This window comes from Cricetulus griseus, chromosome 8 (genome assembly GCF_003668045.3).
Source record: "Cricetulus griseus strain 17A/GY chromosome 8, alternate assembly CriGri-PICRH-1.0, whole genome shotgun sequence".
NCBI lineage: Eukaryota > Metazoa > Chordata > Mammalia > Rodentia > Cricetidae > Cricetulus > Cricetulus griseus.
The window spans coordinates 23,904,439-23,926,133 of NC_048601.1; the positions used below are offsets into that span (position 1 = coordinate 23,904,439).

Consider the following 21,695-nt stretch of genomic DNA (forward strand, 5'->3'; position numbering starts at 1 on the left):
TATATGCACACCTCTCTACGTATATAAGTATATCTGTATGTGTATGGGTTTAAGGTCATTGTATAGGTAGATACTATTTATATAAACTGTGTCCTAAACAGTTACAGTGGGAACGCTTTTTAAAGCTACTTGTTGATCTGAAAGCCATAGGAGCTTTCTCTGGAAGCTTGCTCTAGCTTGACTCCAGCCTAGTCAGGATTCCAAAAGAGCTTATCAGCTAGGCACAGTCATATGTGGACACGTGGAGGCCTAGACATGGGGCTGGATCTCCCAGAAGACCCCCAAACTCAAGTAATCAGTTTCCCTAGTCGGCAAAGCAATAGTCTTGCTGGTAGGGGGACCAGAGAGTCATAGACACCTAACTTCCCTCAAGTCAACCTATAGGCTGTGTTGGCTCCACTGAAGCCACCTCAGTCTTAGTATTTACTGTGCCTGACTGCTTCCTGCAGCACAGTGGAAACATCTTGGACCCTCTGTGCCACTGAATACTGACCGGTGAAGTAAGGGGTTCAGTTTTAACCACCATTCCCCCCGGGGTGAGGAGGGGGAGCAGCAAACAATGCCCAAAGCTCCGGTACATAGAAGCCAGAGTGGGGAGGACTAGCTGTGCCAAGGAACACTTTGCCTGTCCACTCTGACCTTCCCTACAGCTTTTAATTTGCCCTTGTTTTTAATCTGTGCTATTGTGAGTTTTTCGGTGTGTTGCTTTGTGAGTTTTTTATTTAATTGTGTAACTTTGTTTTTGCCATTCCTGTGAAACCAAGGTGTTGTGCTTTAAGGTTTTTTTGGTTTTTTGTTTTTTTGCTTTTTTTAACAAATGTTACATTCTTATTTAAGAGAATAAATTCCAAACAATCTTCAGGTTTCTGAGTTTTTCTTTTCTTTCTCTTTTTCCTGATTGGAGTGTGGGACAGGGGAAGCTCAGGCAGGTGTGGGGCATGAGCTGTAGAAGCCACTGTTCCTCAGGCGGCCACGGGCCCAGGTTATCCACAGAGTATAGAGTCCTGTTTGCGGAAGGGCCTTGTGCAGGGTGTTTTGCCCTGCAGCACCTGTAAATAAAGAATAGTAAGAGTCCTCCACCCATGTGTCCCCTGTTTAGTGAGCCAGAGTGAGGGACCTCAGGCTAGGCAGATGAAGGATAAATTTCTACACAGAGCCCAAGTCTATCGAGGGGACATAGCACCAGGTGCTGTCCTCAGGAGATCTGCAGCCAGTTATGTGTCTTCCTTCTGTAGACATGCTTGCTACGGTACCCTCAGGCTGATGACTGGGGTCACACGGGGGAACCTTGTTCTTTGCTCCACTGCTGGGGTCTCCCAAGCTGTCTTAGGGGAGACCTGGCTCCTGAGTTCTGTTGTCTAGTTGGTTGAACCATCCTCAAGCCTGGAGAGGCCACCCTAGTCACACATGATGCTGCTAACTGAGGATACTTCTGCCACACCAGCATGCCAGCCATGGGAACACAGGCCAAGCAGGGCCAATGTAGGCACCTTTGTGGGTGAAGTACTCTGTACTGAGTTCACCCTATTGGGAAGTTCCTTGCCGACATCTGTCCACCCAGCAGCAGACCTCTGGGAAGCTGAGGAACGTTGGGCTTCTTTGTGGAGTGTCAACATTGGGCCAGGGCCTTCCCTGGGACACTAACATGCCCCCTCTCTCTGAAATAGTGTTCCTGTACCTTCGAAAGGGAGAGAGAGAGATGGCAGGTACAGAGACTGACCAAGAGCCAGTGATGAGAGAGGCAGTATATGGGTGTACGATCCTCAAACTCTAACCCTTAGCTGCCCTTACCATCTCAGACCTAGACAGTGGTGAAGGCCATTGCTAGTAGGACCTAAGTGTGCTGATTTGCCTCATAGCTGATATGACTGTGTACCAGCCCTTGAAAAGATCCTGGAAAATCTCCTAGGGAACTCAGTCTGTTTCTGAAACATCATAAAATTGTTTTGTTTTTTTTTTTCTTATATATTCCCTGACAGTTTTTCAGAATAAGGCACTCCCTGACACAGAGGCTGAGCACAGGCATGGAAAGAGAACAGACTGTAGAAATTGGCCACTCTCTATTTTCATGCTCAAATGGAGGGCAAGATGGTGCCATGTAAGGCCGGAACCCCACATGCTGCCCTCTAAGAGCATGAATAAGAAACCACTCAGTGGGGCTCTCACCTCAGATCAGGCAGTTTTAGAAAGACTGGATTCCAGCTCTTTCTAGAAAACTCCAGAACCCAAGATGCCAAGCGTGGCCTTTTCTCACAGCTCGCATGCAGCCAAGCATTTGCGAGTGCCAGCAAGTAGATAAGTCATAAAGAATGGGGGTAGGACCTAGGCTACGTCATGGGCCTGCTTACCAGTTGCTCCTGTCCCCACCCAGGGTGATTACCAAAGTCAGCAGGCCTCCTGCCTTACAATTACTCATTGTCTCCTCATGACAACATAGTTCTAGAGGGTGTAGGACTGATTGTGCAAAAGCACCGGCTGTACACCTGAGGAGGGGAGGCGGGCCTCTGGGCATAGAGGAGCAACCTTTAATTACTTCCGGGTGTTGCCAGTCACGTGTTCACCATCTCTCTTTTACTTCCTATGGGTCATCTTTTTCTCAGCTTTTCACAGTGGTTTGTAAATATTTTTTGAGAGAGTCTGAGGTGCTTTTATAAATCTTTAAGGACAGTTGGCAAGCGATTGAATTGCTGTCAACTTAAGTCAAGCTGACTAAGCTCAGCCTTGCCTTTGTTTTTTCTTTTTTATTTTTTTCCCCTCCCAATGTGGTGTGCTCAAAATATAGGCAGAAGGTTCTTTCCAACAGTGGATGTCTACACCTTTCTCAGCTGGTAGTGGGGGAGGTTTAGGGAAACTTAAAGGAAAGAAGGGTTGCAGGTCTGACCTGCTCCAGACTCTGGGGCATGTTGGGATAATCGCTGACAGGGCCTGTAGAGATGGAGTCAGGATTTCTATTGGCCTCTTCTGATTTCTTTGCTTGGCCTGTGTTCTGTACTTAGATCTTTGTGATTGTATGTTAATTGTGTTAAATTGCCCACAATGACAATGCTTTTGTGATTCTGTGAGACACCAGGAATAGTCCCTCTTCATCACAATTACTGCATAGGAAATGTAGCCTGACTCATGCGTGTTGTCTCCTGTGATTGTTCATCTACTATGCGTGTTGTCTCCTGTGATTGTTCGTCTTTAGTAGTTACTTTATGTTCAGTTTTTCCTGTCATCAAAACCCACGTCTTTGTACCCAGTGTCATATACCTTCCTGAGAACTAAGGCTGGCTGGCTGCTAGGTTTGACACCTGTTGGCAGCATACCTCTTCTGCGGCTCGTTCCTTGAGAAAGGTGACCTTGGTGACGTGCTCCTTCATATAAAAATAATGGCAATGTTGGGACTCAGTGGGCCTTACTTTTCTTCAGCAGACAAGGCATTTGAGAAAGTTCTAGGAGGAGAATCTCTTGGCAGTCAGTCTCTGCTTAGAATGAAACTTGACAGATGAGAGTTGTGATTCGGACTGAAACCTTGGAGAAGGGGGCTCATCTCCAAGAAGCAGCATTGGCATCCTTTGAAAGATTGTAACAGTTTGTGTGTGCTTGTTTCCCCCTTTTCTAGAACTTCCAAAATCTAGAAAAACCGGTTAGAGAGACCAGATGTGTGATTTCTCTTCCGCTGTTTCACTACCCAGAGACCAGGTTGGTTGGTTCTGTTTAGAAGGCAACTGCTCTCCCTAGAGTTGAGCCTGATGGGAATGAGCAAACTGCCAGCTTCCTTCCTCTTGGTTCATCTTCCTGAGGAATTGACACTGGCAGGAACCTGGTAATGCGGTGACACAGGAAGGAAGGAAGGAAGGAAGGAAGGAAGGAAGGAAGGAAGGAAGGATGGAAGGAAGGAAGGGAAGGAAGGAAGGAAGGAAGGAAGGAGGTTCCAGGCAATCCTGATGGAGTCTGGAGTCTCTGAGAATCAGCTGTACTGGTGTGAGGTGAGAGCGCTGACCAACAGGGGGCCAGGCCAAAGCCAAAGTCTTCCCATTTGTACATTGCCAGGAGCAGTCTTTGGGTTCAGGTACCACACCCCCTGGTGAAGGGCTGCCTGTATCTGCAGCCTTTCCTGCTGAAAGAGGATCCTCAGAAGTCCTGTAGAAAATTGGAGGTGTGTTAACCCCTGTTGTCTTCCTCCATGATTGACGCTGTTCAGGGTTCCTGTCCCACCAGGTCACAGAAAATAAAGTCGGAGGCTAGAGATACAGCTGGGTGATAGAGTAGCTGTTGAGTGGTGGAGGCCCCAATGCCATCAAAAATTAAGATAAGAAGATAGAAAAGAAAATGATCACTAAGCCAGATGTGGTGGCATGTGTCTGTAATCTAGCATTCAGGAGGCTGAGATAAGAAGATTTTGAGGCCAGCCTAGGCTACATAGCCAGAGCTACACCAACTATATAGTAAAATTCTATCTTAAAAAAGACGTTTTAGAGAAATAGGAGTGCACATAAAGGTGATGACAACAGCAGTACCCATGGCTAGTATTTGCTGGATACTAGACACTGAATATTTTGTATGTGCTCACTAAGTCTTACACTGGTGTGTGTTAGAACCGGGCCCAGAAGTGAGACCATGTAGTCAGTCAAGGGCTATGATCAGGATGTGCCTGTGTGCCCACTGTGTACACGGCTTCCCCTCGTCCCTACTCTGTCATCTCACACTCAAGGCACATGAGAGAAGAGCTCTTCTCGACAGCAAGAGCTTTGCACTGGGATTTCTGTGGCAGTGTGGGTATCCCTGTAAGTCAGCAAGGATGTATCTCCTCACCACAGGAAATACATGGGTCCCATTTTATTTTTTTTAAGCAGCACGGAAGTTGCCTGTGGGAAGTCAGAAGACAAAAGAACAAAGACGTTCATCACTGATATGTAAGAGGATGTCACTCTGAGGAAGGGGACAGTCGGAGCTGTGTGACTTACACTGAGAGAGTGTGACGCGGAGTCAGGCACTCCAGCCTGAGGCCGTACAGTTTACAGTACCTGGAACAGTGTGCACCTCCAGGGGAAGCCTATCCTATCCTGCCAGCGGCCTTACAGATCTATTGGCTTTACTTCTCTGGTTCTCTGCCTCTCATTTTACTTTTCCAGTGCCTGGGGGTGGAATCTAAAACTTTACCCTTACTGGGCAAGAGGTACCCATGTACCACTGAGCCAGCTCTCTCTATCATCCCCTTTTAAAAAGCTCCAGTGATGGTTTATAACTGCCATTCACAGTCCTCATGAGAAATTACTCTCCCCGGCTCTGTGTGCTGTCAGAGTACAGGGGAGGAGAGACATATTTCTGTACTGACAGTTTGAGGCAAATCACCTGTGGCAAGAGAAAAATAGAATTCTGGACAATGACCTTGGGGTCCTCTGCTTGCTAAAGACACACTCCGCACAGAATCACACCCCAGCCTCTGGGAATTAGCCTCTTTAGGCTTGAACCAGTAACTGGTTTCAGAGCACTTAACTTGACCATCTGCTAAATGTTGGGCTGGGTGTCCATGTTATCCCAGGCAGCAGCTTTGTTTTACCCTGTTGGATGAAATTTGGCCAAGCATATGATGTGTTCAGGAAGTCTCCTTGAACATGCACAGACATGGCCTGGCCCTCCCCTTAGAAAGACACGCCACAACAGAGAGCCTCAGAGCTCCTAGGCAAAATGTTTTTTTAGAAAATGGAAGAAAGAGTGACTGAGAATGCAAAGAGACAGTTGTGTTTTTCCACGGGTGTCCACGGTCCCTCCTGGGTATGATGAGAGGGCCTGTTATAGCATGGGGACTCTTCCATTCATCACCAGGCTCGTGGCACCCCTGAGAGAAGGGGAATAAAGGAGAGCAGTTGACTAGATCCATCTTCCAGTCCCTGGGATTCCTCCTTTGGGTTTCCACACAAGTGAGACCTAGACAGAGCGTAGGAGTGTTTGAGTGTCCCTATGGGAGATGGTCGGTCACCTTTGGAAGTGAGGTGGGGTGAGGCTGCAGGTGGTGAGAGGTCCGGGTATCCTCTGTAGGTGCTTGGATCATAGTCTTGGTGTGCTGCATTGGACTGATGTGTGTGTGTGCCTTCATCGCTCACATCTCTGGTTGCCTCTCCCTGGACAAAAGCCAAAGGCTCTTTCTAAGCATGGCGGGCTTCAGTTGACTGCTCCTTCATATCTTGCCTTTTGGTTGACTTGAATCAGCACTGTAGAGGAGGATCTATGAGCTCACTCCTATTTTTGCTGCACATTCCAGTCAAGACACACTGCAAACTAGATGGCTCAGTGGACCTGTGTTGCATGAGGTTAGAGGTCATTTGATAGTGCTTCTAAGCCAGGGTTCCTCAAGCTCAGCACTGTGGGCATTTTGGGCTGGGTAGTTCTTTGGGGGCCCGTCTGGTACACTGCAATATCTCTGACTTCTCCCATTCGAAGCAGTAGCATCCTCCTGCCTAAATTGGAATGAGCAATGTCTGTCAATGTTTACCAGGTAGTCCCTGAGGAAGGCGTCAGGTTGTGAACCACTGATGAGGACAAGACATCGATGATAGCACACCTTGTAGGTAGAGGACAAGAGGAGTTGGGGATTAGGAAGGTAGACACAGAATGTCACCATCCACAGCAGGACTCTGGATTTTACTGCCCACTCCTATGTAAACCATAAGCATGGTTTCCAGCATGTGCATGCTCGCTCACACAGAGGGCCCCTATACTGACACTGTGTACTTTAGCTAGAACCTGAACCCCAGTGGGTTATCCCTGTACCCACAGAATGTGTTCATCCCTGTGGTAACCACAGCCTCAAAGGGCTACAGTTACCTAAGTAGAAGAACCAGCATACATCCAAAGACAGTGCCTTCCTTTTTTCTTTTTTCTTTTTTTGTTTGTTTGTTTTTGTTTTTCAAGACAGGGTTTCCCTGTGTAGCTTTGGTGCCCATCCTGACACTAGCTCTGGAGACCAGGCTGACCTCGAACTCACATAGATCCACCTGCCTCTGCCTCCCGAGTGCTAGGATTAAAGGCATGCACCACGAACGCCCAGCGACAATGTCTACCTTTAAGCTACTCACTGTCTCCTATTGTCCACTCCATCTTTGGCCATGACCTTCCTGCATCTTGTTTCCCATGTATGGGGAAATGGGTGTGGGGAGCTCCCTGCTCCTCTCTATATCCTATGGGTCTCTTGTTAAAAAGCAAGAAGCCAAATCAAATCAATCTTGGCTGTCTAGAAACATCTCAGGGTATCAAGTACAATTATCATCAGTAGAGAGTCCAGAAAGTGGCAGACCAGTTGGAGTGGGAAACTAGATTAGGATTGGTTCTGCTGGCTAGCTATGTGTTCCCTCTGGGGTCTAGGCACCCTGTGGGGTTAGGCAGGATTGCCCAGTGGGGTGTACAGCAGAAAGAGACATGTCAGTGTAGGACTTCCTAGTCTGCAACACAGTGAGCCAGGGATGTTGAGCTGTGCTCGATACCAGCTCTTTTGGAGACAGTTAAATTTGGGCAAGTGTTTGACTCAATCTGGCCTTGCTTTTCCTCCAGCCTGCATGGATAGGATGTGAAGTCACCAGCTGATCCCATGACGCCAAGAGTGTAAACAATTCCTAATGGGGTTACATTAAACTAGATCTACGACTGACCTAGGGAGAGCCTGTTACAGTAGCCACCATTCTAGCAGAGCTGGGATGATGCACGTACTGAGACCTCTAAGAGTCTGTGCTAGCTTGACACACAACTCTCATGCCCCAGAGCCTGCGGCCACCTCATGGCCCATTTCCAGAGCCGAGTGTTCCTCTTTAGAATCCATACGAGGGAGGTACAACTGCAGTGCCCAGCTCCTCTCCTTCCACAATAACATTCACAGGACAGGGTCCTCTACAGCCTGGGTCAGTGCCTTGGTCCCTTGGCCTGAGGTTTTAGAGTCTGTTTGCTTGTCTGGGACCTAGACACTAACAGTTCTTTCCCAGGCTGACCCAGTGACTTTCTAATCAGTGAAAACAGAAACATAACTAACGCATGAGTATCAGGTGTAAGTCGTGGGTGTTGCTAGAGGTTTTAGTTCTTTTCCAAAATTAGACTCAGCTCAAGAGAGTGCTGTGTGTGAGATTTTGTCTTTAAAGGGGAAAAAAGGGAAAAGAGAGGCATTGGGACTACTTCAGTCTTTCATTGACCTATCCATCAATCCCAAGATGTTATGAGTTTCATGAATCAAATCTACTCTGGGACTGTATAGCTGGCAACATGTGCACTGTGGCGAAACAAGCCTTTGACATGGACTGGGAGTGTCAAAAGTGCCCTGGTTATGGTGTGACTCAGCAGTGAGAGACTTGCCCGATGGGCACCATAGAAAGCATGACCAAGTAAATAGACCTGGCATCTTGGGAAAAGCCCATCGGCACAGACTTCCTTTCTCATTGGTCACGGGCCTGTCCTTCCACCACCTCCTCCTGTTACTGTTGGTCTACCTTCTTTAGTGTATGCAAACTGCTCCCTGGAACTAATTTACTGTGACAGAGGTGGCAATTCTACAATGTGGCCGTTAAAGGGCTTTTTATGCTGAGTGTCCCCTGAGCCGTTAGCAAATCTGTCAGACCTCTTCTTTCCCTGGTGCCCTCTTTTCCCCCAGTGCCCTCTGTACTATCTAGTGTCCTTGCCCTTCTCCAGGGCGTGGTGTTTGCCTTGGTTCCTAGTGCCTGTACACCACCGGGTGTGAGCTGCTTAAAGCCTTCTTTACATCGGGAAGAGGAACCTGAGCCCCCAGTGTAATGTCTTGATTGGGAGATTGGTCATGAGACACCCTTCTGCTTAGTCCTAGTATGAGAATTTGTCCCTGCTCTTGTGTGGAAATATCAGTCTCTGGCCTCATGTTCTCCAATACACCAGGAGCAACAGAAGTGGCCAGACTGCCGCCCCCCCCTTCTCTAGCAGGGCTTGTGGTTCGGGACCTACCCAATCCGTGAGTGGGAGAATAATGGAGATGAGAGCCCTCTGACAGAGTGGGTTGGAGCCACTCACAGAATTGGGAAGCAAGAGGGAAGGGCTAGCCTTAGCCTACTGTGTTGAGCAGGCCTTCCCTCTCTGGGGTTGTACAGATCTCAACGGTTTAACTGGTTTGGGAGGCAAAGACACAACAGCAGAGCCCACTCTTTGACAGTTACCACTTTTTAAGTTCTTACTTGAGTTTTGTGAAGGTGGGCGCCAGCTAAGGAAGGGGAGATCTTAGGATGCAGTTCTCATCAGATTTAAGAGAAAACACTTGCAATTCCTGGTGTTTTGACCACCCTCATACACCAACTCCAAACATGGCCCTTTTGTAGTCTGACCTAGCTAATGGATGTGGGTCGAGCTGAGATTTATCTGGGAACCACTACACAGGTCTGCTTTTCATACCTTCAAGAGAGCTTCATGATACACGAGCAGAGTGTTACTGGTGGAGGGAAGTAGATTCTGTACTTTAAAAGGTGCCTCTTTGCCCTCCTCAGAGTGACACGTGCCAGGATTTCCCTTTGGCCAGATACTGTAATAATAACTGAAAAGGCCACTCAACATTTCTTAAGCATAAGTCCCACGAGACCGTGAAGACAGAGAGCCCCTCGGTCCCCTCGCAGCAGCCAGAGATGGGGAGGAAGCAGGAACTGAGGTGCCCTCAACATTCTTGAGGTGGCACATTCCAGCCTGCGGCATCCCTTTGGCTTTTCTGGGTACACTGCTGATTTATTCCCTTTGGGGTCCCTCCCCTCGGCCTCTCATCATTAGTGTTTAACTCAGAATTTCCCAATTCTTTTGGTAATCACATCTCCAAAACACCTCAGGTTCCCCCTGCATCCAGAAGCTCTACTTCTCTCAGTGCCCCCCCCCCAATATAAAAACCGTTTTCCCATTAGACATAGGGACTGGGAGGTAGCCCAGCTGGTAGAGTGTTTGCCTAGCATATCAGGCATCATGGTGCACACCTGTTGTAATCCTGGCATTTGAGAGGTGGAGGCAGGAGAGCCAGATGTTTAAGGGCATCCTCGGCTACATATTTTAAAGCCAGCCTGGGATACATGAGTCTCTGGGATTTTTTTTTTTTTGAGGGGGGCGGGTTTGAGGCAGGGTTTCTCTGTAGCTTTGTAGGCTGTCCTGGAACTAGCTCTTGTAGACCAGGCTGGTCTCGAACCCACAGAGATCGCCTGCCTCCCCAGTGCTGGGACTAAAGGCGTGTACCACCACCGCCTGGCGAGTCTCTGGGTTTTTGTTTTGTTTTGTTTTATGCCAAGCATGGTGATAAACATCTTTACTCCCAGCAGTAGGGAAGCAGGCAGATTTCTGTGTGATGTCGAGATTAGCTTGGTCTACAAAGCAAGTTCCAGGACACTCAGGGCTACAGAGTAAGACCTTATCTCGAGAAAAATAAATAGAAATAAATAGAAACAAAACCAGTTTTTCCATTGGATGCAGTGGCTCATGCCTGTGAGCCCAGCACTCAGGAGGCTAAAGCAGGGAGCTGGAGGTCAGCCTGGGCTATAGATAGCAAGATTTTGTCTCACAAAATCAAAGCAAACAAAATGCAGTTACCCCAAGTGAAGAATATTTCTTGTATAAAGAATACTTAAAACAACCTTCCTTACCAACTATGATGGCAAACTCCATTACTGCATCACTCAGGAGGCAGAGGTGGGCAGATCTCTTAAGAGTTGGAGGCCAGCCTGGTCTGCAAAGTTAGTTCAAGGCAGCTAGAGCTTTAATAATAATAATAAAAAAAATCTTTGGTTGGGAATGTATGTTGCCTCCCATGCCTAAGGCTCTGGATTCCCTCCTCCCCCCAGTATCACCTTCTGCTAAGACTTCCCATACAGTGCTGGGGAGTGGAAAGGTGCTAGCTTTGAAACATTTGCTGGGCAGTTAGTCTTAACATCACTGAGATCCAGAACCCTTAATGTCATACACTGATCCAAATTCTAGAACATAACATCACAAGTGGAAAATCCCCTATCAGGAAATTTTCACACACAATTACTTAAGCTGCCACACAAAGTATCCTTAAACAATGCATATGAGGTAAATATGAATCATAAATGAATTTTGTTTTCACCCCCAAGGTATTTCATTATGTGTAATCCAAAAGCAGACAAAGAACCCTAAATCTGGGTCATCTCTGGTCTTACCATTTATATAAGGGACATTCAGCCTTTTGTTGCAATAGAAACTTATGAGGTGACGGTTCGGCAGCTATTGTAGATGTCATCTTGTCCTGTCTGACATGGGAGGTAACTCAGTAAACACTTAATCCCCTTCACCTGCCTCACAAGAAACACCTCTTGCTGTTGGAGGGTAGCTGTGCACAGGAGTCGCTAGGCTGGGCCAGTGCCTGGGAAGCTTCTGTTCCACACACGGCTTCAACGCTTGCAGTCTTAGTATCCTCTTAAGATCAGAAGGGTAAAAAAATGTATCAGCTCATCCAGCAGCTCGTTTGGCAGATAAGCGTAGATGGTACAGGAGAAAAAGGAGACTGCCCGCTCTGCAGTTAACAATGGAAGGCTCTACAGGCTGCAGGGCCTTCAGCCCACTCCTCCTCCCATGAATACAGGGGGACATCAGCCCCCTGCATAGCGAAGCAGTCCTGAGGCAGGGAGTGACCATCTCTTATTTCAGGACTGTAGACCAAGATGCTTCCCAGTGGGCTGCTGTTTGTTCTGTTATTCAGACAGCTAAGCCCAACTCCTATGTGAACTGATGTCCAAGTTAATCTTTACTATATGTGAGCAGCCTGACTTGGGTCCCTGGAGCCTAGCTGCAGCTTGTGACAGATAGATTTTGATTTTGATAGGGAATCTTTTGTTTTGATTTTGTTTCTTCCTTTATGACACACACACACACACACACACACACACACACACACACACACACACACACACTCACACACACACACACACACACCTACCTACCTTACCTACCTCTGTATTACCCAGACTGTCTCCAATCTGAATCAAAGGAATCCTGCCCAGCCTTCCAAGCAGCTGGGACCAGAAGCCCATGGTACACACGTAGACACATAGCTGTGTCTGCAGGTTTATGTTCCAGAGTAGATAGCCCGAGAGCCAGGCTGGATTCGTTTTTGTTTTTTTGTTTTTTTTAGATTAATTTATTTATTTATCATGTATACAGTGCGTGCCAGAAGAGGGCACCAGATCACACTAAAGATGTTTGTGAGCCACCATGTGGTTGCTGGGAATTGAACTCAGAACCTCTGGAAGAACAGTCAGTGCTCTTAACCCCTGAGCCATTTCTCCAGCCCCGCCAGGCTGGATTCTAAGTGAGACCATACCTTGGTTCTCTTCTAGAATGACCATACTTTGGATGGCTTGCTCTGTAAATCCCAGTGTATGAAGAAGCATGAGAGAATGCAGAACCTTTCCTACCGGAGATGGGAGAGTAGAAATGGAATCCTTTCCGACCAGAGCAGGGAGGAAGTGAAACTGAGGTGTAGGTCCCATTGAGGCCTTGTAGTGATGGAGGCGGGGTGAGGACAGGCTCCCAGTTTCTCTGGTGTCTTTGACCAGTGTCACTCTGGATATAGAGTCTGGAATATGCTGTCAGCCAGGTAGCTTTTTCTGCAGGAGTTCCCGGCCCTTAACATCCCCCCAGAGACCTTGTAGTTCAGATACAAGGTGGATACATTCAGAGAGCCCTGGAGCAGCAAGCTTTTGGTTCTGAAAGAAGAGTCTCAGCCCAGGTCTCCAGCAACTTTTGATAAAAGGAACAGATGGTCCTGGAGGTGGGTCTTGGTAGCAGGGGTGTGCTTTTTATTAACCAGACTCTGAATTCAGTCTTTAGCACCAAAAGGAGAAAAGCAAGGCTTACAGGTGGATCTCCAAACGGCAAAATAGCAGGCCAATGTATTACAAGTGGTCTTTCCAGGCCAGTGTATCACAGACCGACCAATCATTTCAGGCCAGTACATCACAGACCAATCATTTCAGACCAGTGCATCACAGATGGACCAATCATTTCAAGGCACAGAGCCACTTCTTAACATGGGTCCAGCTGACATCCTGAGATACCAGTCCTTCCTAGCAGCTGTGTGATGCCGAATTCCATCGGAAAGCAGGCTCCCCTGGTACAGAGGCCCAGTTTGCTGGCTGTGACACTGGTTGCTGGGGCGAGGGGAGGGACTTCCATGAAGATGGATAGAGTTGGTGGTTGGATCCTGGTAGCCACATTGCTTTAGGTAGGGCAGGGTGACACCAAGGAAGACCTGTCTTGGTTCCCTGCACCTTGTCCCTACCTCTTATCAAACTCAGTGTCACTCAGGCTTCCCCAGCAGAAAAAGTTGACCTCATCCAAACATAAAATAGAACAGTTGCCAAAGGACAGAAGGAGAGAGAGGTAAGGCAGACAGACCAGGTCACCAGTACCCATGAGGCCAAAGGGATTGGTCAGGTCTTCCACAGCCAGGATGTTACCACATTGTCATTTGAAAATAACTACAAGAGAGGGGTCCAGAAGGTCCCAACACACAGGATCCATGTTTGAGGAAGGTGAAAATTACTTGTTGTTTATATGGATGGAGAGATCATATTGTACCCCATAAATAGGTGCAGTTGCTAATGGTGTGTTGGTAAAGTTTTGTTAGAAGGAAAAAGAAACGGGGAAAACAAATTCAGGGCAGAGGAAGAGGCTTGTGTGATACCTGTGGGTGCTTAAAACTCCCCACCCAGCCCTGAAGTTTTGTCAGCACTGCAGCAAGGCCAGGGAGGGGGCAAGGGGAGCAGGTGCCACTGAGGCCCTGGGAACACCACACTGAAGCCTGTCTGTGAATCAGACAGCTACAAATAAAGACTCCTGGCAGCTCTTGTGCATCAGCTGAGAGCAGGTCGTCCTGTAAGCAAGGCTGCTTTGGGAATGATGTATGGAGCTCCTGTGGGCAGTGACTGTTCCAAAACAGAGCCTCAGGTCAGGCCCAGGGCCCTTTTCCTATTTAGGATGCAACCAGATCCTGGGAGCTCTTGCCTTTTGGTATGCATGAGGCTGTAATTGGCCTCCTGGTGACCTGAGATCAGCCTGTCCCGACTTAGAGACGAATCAGCCTTGGAACTGATTCTAGGACTTTCATTACACTTCTGGCTGGGAAGTCCCTGAACGGTGGCCACTCCTACAAAGCGTATGATGTGGAGGTCAGGTGGCCAGCTATCCTGGTGAGGATAGCTGTGCTTTACCTTCTCAGACCAATTCCCTCCAACCTTACGTTTGTTTGCTTGTTTAGAGTTACAGTCTCCGTGTGTTACACAGGCACTCCAGGCCCAAGCAATCCCACTGCCTCAGCCCAAGTGGCTGGCAAGCTTTGAAACATTTTAAATGCCGGTGTTGAAACTGAACCTGCTGCTGTTCCTTGACTCTTGCAGCTCCTTTCTCCTGCCCCCACCCCGGGTGCGGGGGGGGGGGGGGCTTATATTGTGCTGATGGGAGGGGATGTTCTAGTCTAGTGATGATAGCATCATCAACACAAAGGCCTCTACTACTGACTTCTTCCTTCCCTGCATCTGTCTTCACCATCTGTCTGTCTGATAGCTCCTTGGTCAGGACCGAGAATCAAGGATGCTGATCTCCTTGATTCGTTACACTGTGTTTGCCAAGGCTCTCTTAAGGTTGCCAGCTGGAAATAAGTATCACACTTTGGAATTCTGAGCGTACACTCTGAATGTTATCTTCCCTTTGGGAGAACTGAGCCTCCAGCTCTGGTGAGCTAGAACTCTTGTCAGTGGCACTGGACAGAGACAGCACTACTCTCTCCATCTTACTGTTTCTGGGTGGGTGGATGCATTGGTTGGTTGGTTTTGAGGCAGGGTCTCTAGCCCAGGCCGGCCTGAACTCTCTATACAACCAAGAATTAATTACCTTGAATTTTTAGTTTGCTATCACACATGAGTGCTAAGCAAGCATCTTCCAGCTGAGCTGCATTCCCAGCCTTTTACTTCCCCTACTTTGTTTTTTTGTTTGTTTTGTTTTGAGGCAGGGTCTCACTGTGTAGCCCTGGCTAGCCCCAAAGGCACCTCGCTCTGCCTGCCTCTGCTTCCCAAGTGCTGGGATTAAAGGTGTTCACTGTAGCACCCAGCTTCACCTTCTCTTCCATTGGATGCTTTGCCTTTGAGACAGGGTCTTGCTGAATAGTCCAAGCTCATCTCACCACTCCTGTCTTGGCCTCCTCAAGGCTGGGATTATAATTGCAAGCCACAAAGTTAGGAGAGCTAGCACCTGGTGTGGATGGTCTGATATGTGGTCTGCTTCTTGTTTGTAGCATTTCTCCTCCCAGAGCCTCAAGCTCTGGGCTTGGACTGCTGAGTTCTGATGCTTGATGATCCGTTAATGATCCGTTAGTCTGCAGTTTGGAGACTCCCAAGAGAAACAAACCAGGCAGAGAGCAGAATGCCTGCCATGGCAGGCTCCGGCTTCTCTGTTTTAAGACATTTTCTCATACAAACAACCACAGGGGGACAGTACGGTGAAGCCTCAAAAGGGAGAGATGACCAGGACTCTACAAGTGCCTTCCCTTTGTGTTAAAGTCCAGGGACAGCATGGTGGTCACTTGAATTACTGCTGCCCTCCTGAAGTCCAATTTTTAGTGCCACTACCACAAGCTGTGTGACCTCAGGCACCTAGGTGTCTGCAGACTCTAGTTACCAGGTTTACGAAGCACAATGCCGGCCCAGCAATGTTTTGTTTTGTTTTTTTGGTGCACACACCCCCCCCCCGCGTGCGCGCGCGCACGCACACTGTAAAACTGATTTCAAATTGATAGAGAGCAGTGTGTACAGACTTGGGAGGCATTTGTCTTCTATCAGGCTTTGAATGAAAACCAGAGCCTTTCACATAAATTCACACTGGCTGCCTTTTGTGAAAAGGGGGGCCCAAGACAGACACTGGCTGATTTTTCAGGTCTCTTTTGTTAGCCAAATCCTGGGCTCCAGTTGACCTGGTGGTGTGAGGAAACTCCTACAGGAAAGGTGTGTCTTTTATGCAGCAGTGGGTTTTCGAAAGCTGGTTGACTACATAGTCCTTCAGCAGAACTTCCCGGAATACCCGGGACACAACACCACTTCCTTAGGTACCCTCATGGCCCCATGAGCATGTGTCTGTTGTAGTGCTTGATAACTTATGCCTGACAAGCTGTCCACAAGTCTACGTAAGAATGGAAAGGGTGTCATCTGCCATGTTTCCCAAGGTTCGAACAGAGTTCCCAGCACACCACGAACCCAACTTTGCTTCTCTGGTATGTTTCCATATGGGTGTCTGCTCACTCCACCTTGAACTTACCGCAGTTAGAACTGCTGAGCGTTTGTTGTTTGCCCCAAAGTGATAGTTTTTCTTCCCATCTAGAAGAAATACAGGTGTTGCTCCATTTTGGTGCCTGGGAAGCTTATACTTCCGTCAGTGCACTTGCTTTGTGTTTTTGTTCTCTAAGTTTCCATTAAGAGTGATTGTCAGGCTCATGCTGACCACACTCCCTCTGTGTGTGGTCAGGGAGTCCTTGGCTTGTTTATCATGTGGGACTAGTGGGTGTTGATGAAGAGAGATGGATGGAGCAGCTCCTGAGAGCTTGTGCCCTCCTGAGGCCTGGGCAGGCAGCTTTGCTTTGGAGAATGAGGTTCTACTTGCTTGGCCGTCTGCCCATCTCTTGTAGCCTGTGCTCTGAGCTCCCAGACACCTGTGTCCAGCCGCATGTATAGCTTGTACTTTCAAGACTGTGAACTTGGTGTTGAAAAATGGAGCAAGGCGTTTAAAGTGATGCTCCCGAGCGTGAGAGGATGAGGAGAGATGAACCCGGGCATGAGTGGCCCGATCCCATCAGAGCACTCTTGCCTGGGTTAACGGGCTTAGCGTCAGATCTTGCTTTTCAGGAAGGGTTCTCTAGTCAATTGGAAGTTGCTGCTGCAGAAGAGCCTGGAGAGTGCAGCAGATGCGTTGACTGAACCCTGTACTTCCCTGTTTTCAGAGAAAAACTCTCCCGTGCCATGGGAAAAGAGTTGAAAACACTCACAGGCTGGGGCTGTAGGTAATTTCTTGCCCATCATGCATGAGGCCCTGCATGCAATCCCTGGTATCAACTGAAGCAGGTATGGTGGCGCATGCCTCTAATCCCAGCACTTGGGAGGCAGGAGGATCAATCCTTGGCTACGGTGAATTTGAGGCCAGCCTGGGCTAGAGACCTGTCTCAACAACAAAAAGCTGTACACAACAGATGGACCAGCCCTCAAAGCAGTTCCCGTACAACTAGATAGGATACCAGAGTTGCTGAACTATTTCAGGTCTGCCTGAGAGGACAGCTGTCGTCCCAGATTGGGTTGGCACAGCACTGCATACAAAACTCCAGTGTTATCTGTTGCAGCTTAGACTGGGGACTGCAGCCAGGGACCTGCCCTAGTCAGAACCCGAGGTCGTTCCTGACCCTCTCACCTGGGCTCTGTCTTTTCTTTTTAAGAACAAAACAAAAAACCAACTTCATTTATTATTGCTATATATATGCACGATGTGTTCTGGATTGAGCTCAGGTCTCCAGGGTGCTATGGAAAGTGCTTTGCCTGCATTGCTAGCCTGCTCCCACCACCTCTTTGTCACTTTGTATCTTAAAGCACAAGTGTGTATGCTCTTAGGCCAGGGCTGCCACCTCTTCCTGTCTTTCTGTATTGGGTGACTGAGTTTACAGTCCAGAGTAAATGGATATCAACTCCTGTGTGTGTATCAACCACAGGGATGCATAAAACTACCGGCCGTCAGGTATGTGACATCACCCGTATTTGCTGAGTGCTGCCCTGTGGGAGAAGAAGAAGGTAACTGATGGGGGTCCAGCCCTGGGAGGCAGGCATCATCCTGTCCACAGGCCAGCGTAGGCATTGGAGAAGATTGCAGTTTTTCTAATTCTGTCTGCCATGTTCACCACTCTGTAATGGTAGGACCTGGAAGAATGGAGCCTAAAAATGAGGCGGACTAAAGTCTCATCAATAGCCAACTTTATCCAGAGCATCAGACAATTTATACTCTGGGGATTAAGAAAAACCACATGAGTAAGTTCTCATGAGTTCAAGGACAAGCTGCACATAGCAAAAACATGTTTTTCCATAGAAGCATATAAACAAATACCAATAGCCAGTTGTGATGAATAATCGGAAGTAAACTCTCTCCTATCTGCTACACTTGGGAGGAGCACAAAAACACATTCTAAGGACAATTCCTTGTTTTGAAGAAACTGAGCTCCCAAGACGCTTGTCTTATTTTCTTGGCATTTTCTCACAAGCATTCAGAATTATTCTCACACTACTCCATTCTCGGACCGTATCCGACACTGCCTGTCACTGGTGGAGTCAGAGTCTGACCTAGGTTTGTCTGTGTGGTGTCGTGACACAGCAGGTACACTACTCTGAGCAGAACTGGGGCAGTGAAAAGTGCCAGAGAGCACCATGGTGGTAAGAAAGGACACAGGGCACCTGCTGTGGGTTGAAGGAGACTAAAGAAACATGGACATAGCTGGGTGGTGGTGACGCATGCCTTTAATCCCAGCACTGGGGAGACAGAGGCAAGTGGATCTCTGTGAGTTTGAGGCCAGCCTGATCTACAAAGTGAGTTCCAGGACAGCTGGGACTGTTACACAGAGAAACCCTGTCTCGAAAAACAAACAAAGAAGAAAGGAGGAGGAGGAGGAGGAGGAGGAGGGAAAGAAGGAAGGAAGGAAGGAAGGAAGGAAGGAAGGAAGGAAGGAAGGAAGGAAGGAAGGAAGGAAGGAACATGATGTTTTATAATGTTTTAAGTTTTAGAAACACCGTGAATCTATAGTATTACTCAAGAATACTTAGAAGCAGATATGCTGTAGGAATGGTAGAATTTTAAAAAGTACCTTTTAGTGACCCCGCTCATTCTAACTGACAAGCAGAGATCATTGACAGAGCTCAGGTCCCTGAGTGAAAGAATGACGGGGGCCACGTGCTGTGTGATTTCTAAGTCTCACCTCATAGCTGGCCATTTCCAGGGAAAGTATACGTGTGTTCTGGCATGGCGAGTGACACACCTGCCCCACAGTGCCACGCCTGACTCCATTCTCCACCGAACAGCCATGCAGAGGGCTCAGCACCAAACACATGGTAACAGGACACAGGCAGATGTCGTGCTAGCCACAGGTCTGCAAGACACCTTAGCAGGGTGCTGCCAGACTTCAGTTCATCTTGGTGTGGGCCACTAGAAGTCGGACGCCCTCTCTGTGGATCTCCTGGTCCCTGGTGATGAGAGACCACCTGAAGGCCCTGCACAGATCCTTCACCCCAACCCAGTCACCATCACCTGTTAGATGGTATCTTTCTGTCTTGACTTGACCAGGAGCAGATGAGGATGTGTGGTCTCTGTGTCTCCTACTTAGGGAAGTGTTGCCACACCTACCAGCATCATTTCCTGCCTTCAGGCCAACCCACAACCCTTCCAGCTTTCAGTCGCCCATGTTCTGACTTCCCAGAGGACTGTGTATCTTTTCCTAAGAAATGAGTTATGGCTGTCCCGATGGTCAGCATTCCCTACCATCCGGCACCGGCTGCCGTCATCCCCTACTGGAGTTCCACCTCTGCCCTCAATCCTCAGAGCTTGCCTGTCTGTTTTTCCCACAGGTTCCAGCATGAATGGCCTGGAGGAGCCCAGCATCGCCAAGAGGCTGCGGGGCACCCCTGAGAGGATCGAGCTGGAGAACTACCGCCGATCTGTGAGGCAGGTCGAGGAGCTGGAGGAGGTGCCTGAGGAGACACAGGCCGAGCATAACCTGAGCAGCGTGTTAGACAAGGGCACCGAAGAGGATGTGGCCAGCAGGTCAGCCCATGCCCATGGTTTGCCTGGCTACGGGGTCCCTGGGGCAGTGACCTTACTGGGTCCCCGGATTTGGCTGGCAGCAAAAGAGCTTGATGATCGAGGGAATTTGAACCATTTTTATTGGGTTAGAATCTTGGTTCTTCTGCTTCTCAGCTGTGAGGTAGGCGAGTCCCTTGGTTTCCTCATCTATAACGTAATTCCACTAGTTAGTGTCTTCCTCATATCAGTGTGAAGGTTAAGGAATAGATAGGAACACCGTGTTTAAAACGCTCCTTAGCATGTCTAAGCATTTGGAGTTTCCTCTGTGTGCTGCTGACCATGTGTGTGCTCATGAAAGTCCTAGAAATAAGTGTGCGCCATGTGTTTTGTCCCCCGTAGGGGAGGAAACTGATGGTAAGTAGGACAGGATCTGAAATTCCAACTCAGACTTCCTGTTTTCCCTGACACCCTGTGATTCATTCTCCCTACACCATCAAGGTCCCTGCCTCTAAATCACGGTCAGCCATCATTGCCATGTGACCCTGCAAAGTCTAGAGCAATGTGGGCAGCCTTCACTAGATGGAGCAGGGCTGGAAAGGGTCGCAATCTGTAAGATTTCCTGAGTGCAGCCCACTTCCCTAGCACTTTGTGACTCATGGGAAAGGTAAATCAACTTGTGATCTACCCGTTGTTGCTTACAACCCCCTATGGGAGGGGAAGACCATCACAGGAAGGAAGCAAGTTGCAAACAGCATGTCTCCACGAGGCGGGTGCTTCCACAGAAGATAGCAGGTGTGAAGTAGAGATGACTCGGCCACTGGTTACTCTGAGGGAAGCCACCTCACCTCTCTGGGGCTCCAAGGGTCTCTATGGTTAAAGAGGGGCAGAGACCTTACATGCATGCATGCCAGGGGCCGCACACAGGAGGCGTCTGGCTTCTCCAATCAGTGTCTCTGTTTAGCTGACCAGTGTCTTCGAGGACCAGGTCCTAAAACTGTTAGGTCCTGTGTGTATAGAATGGGAGGAGGGGCGAGGTGTTAGGCCAGCCCAACTTGTTTGTACCACAGGACCTTATGACCACATCCAAGGCTCGAGTACTAGCCTGTGGGCTTCAGAACCTCAGCAGAAGCCAGAGCACTAAATGGTCATGTGGTCCACTGAGTTTCCCAGCTTTTGTTTGGCTGCACTTTCAAGAGAGATCCTTGTCTTAATTCTCTTTTGGGGTGCTTTAATGCAGGCAATGAGGGACCTGAGGTTCAGTGAAGTTAACTGCGTCCTCTTACCCAGCAGTTGTGCCTGTATGTGCCTGGGCTCTCGAGGCCCAGAGTTTCTCGTGTCAGTAGAGGCAGGTGTGGGAGAGGACAGGATGACAAAGAAGGCCAGAGTCCACACAAGCCAGACTCTCTCACAGGACTCCCTGCCAGAGCTGAGACTCCAGACCAAGAACTTTGACTCAGAGGTGATATGCAGATGTCTGGTGATAGAGAAGGTTGCCTTGCTCCGCCAGAGAGGATTGCTGCGTTGTAGTGGGATGCTCTAGTAGTGACAGTTACTGCTGACACTAACTTGGTGACCAGCGGGTGCCTTGGCATTTATTTATGTAATTGTTCATGATAGACTCATGACACACAGCGGCCTTTTCAGATGGGGAAACTGAGGCACACAGCATAAGTGATTTGCCTACGGTCAGTGGGTGCTAGAGCTGGACTTAAGTATAGCTCTGATTCCATAGCCATGCTCTAAAAGATCACACCACTCCGTCCAACAGAGATGGCCAAGCCAAGTTCTCTGAACTGGGGAGAGAACAAGCTTCTGAGCAGGACTGGGAAATTCACTCACACACTCGCTCACTCACTCTTCCTTCCTTCCTTTCTTAAGTCAAGGTCTTGTAACACAGGCTGGCC

At 48.5% G+C, this 21,695-nt stretch overlaps 1 protein-coding gene across 11 annotated transcripts in view; it reads left to right on the top strand.

Annotated features, from left to right (window-relative positions):
• Positions 1–21,695, top strand: part of Mical3 (microtubule associated monooxygenase, calponin and LIM domain containing 3) — a 181,762-nt gene that overhangs the window by 115,822 nt on the left and 44,245 nt on the right. For all 11 annotated transcript variants that reach the window (XM_035448519.1, XM_035448523.1, XM_035448524.1 and 8 more), the window contains one exon: positions 19,617–19,812. In XM_035448519.1, coding sequence (XP_035304410.1) covers positions 19,617–19,812 — 196 coding nt within the window. The remainder of the gene's footprint in view (positions 1–19,616; positions 19,813–21,695) is intronic.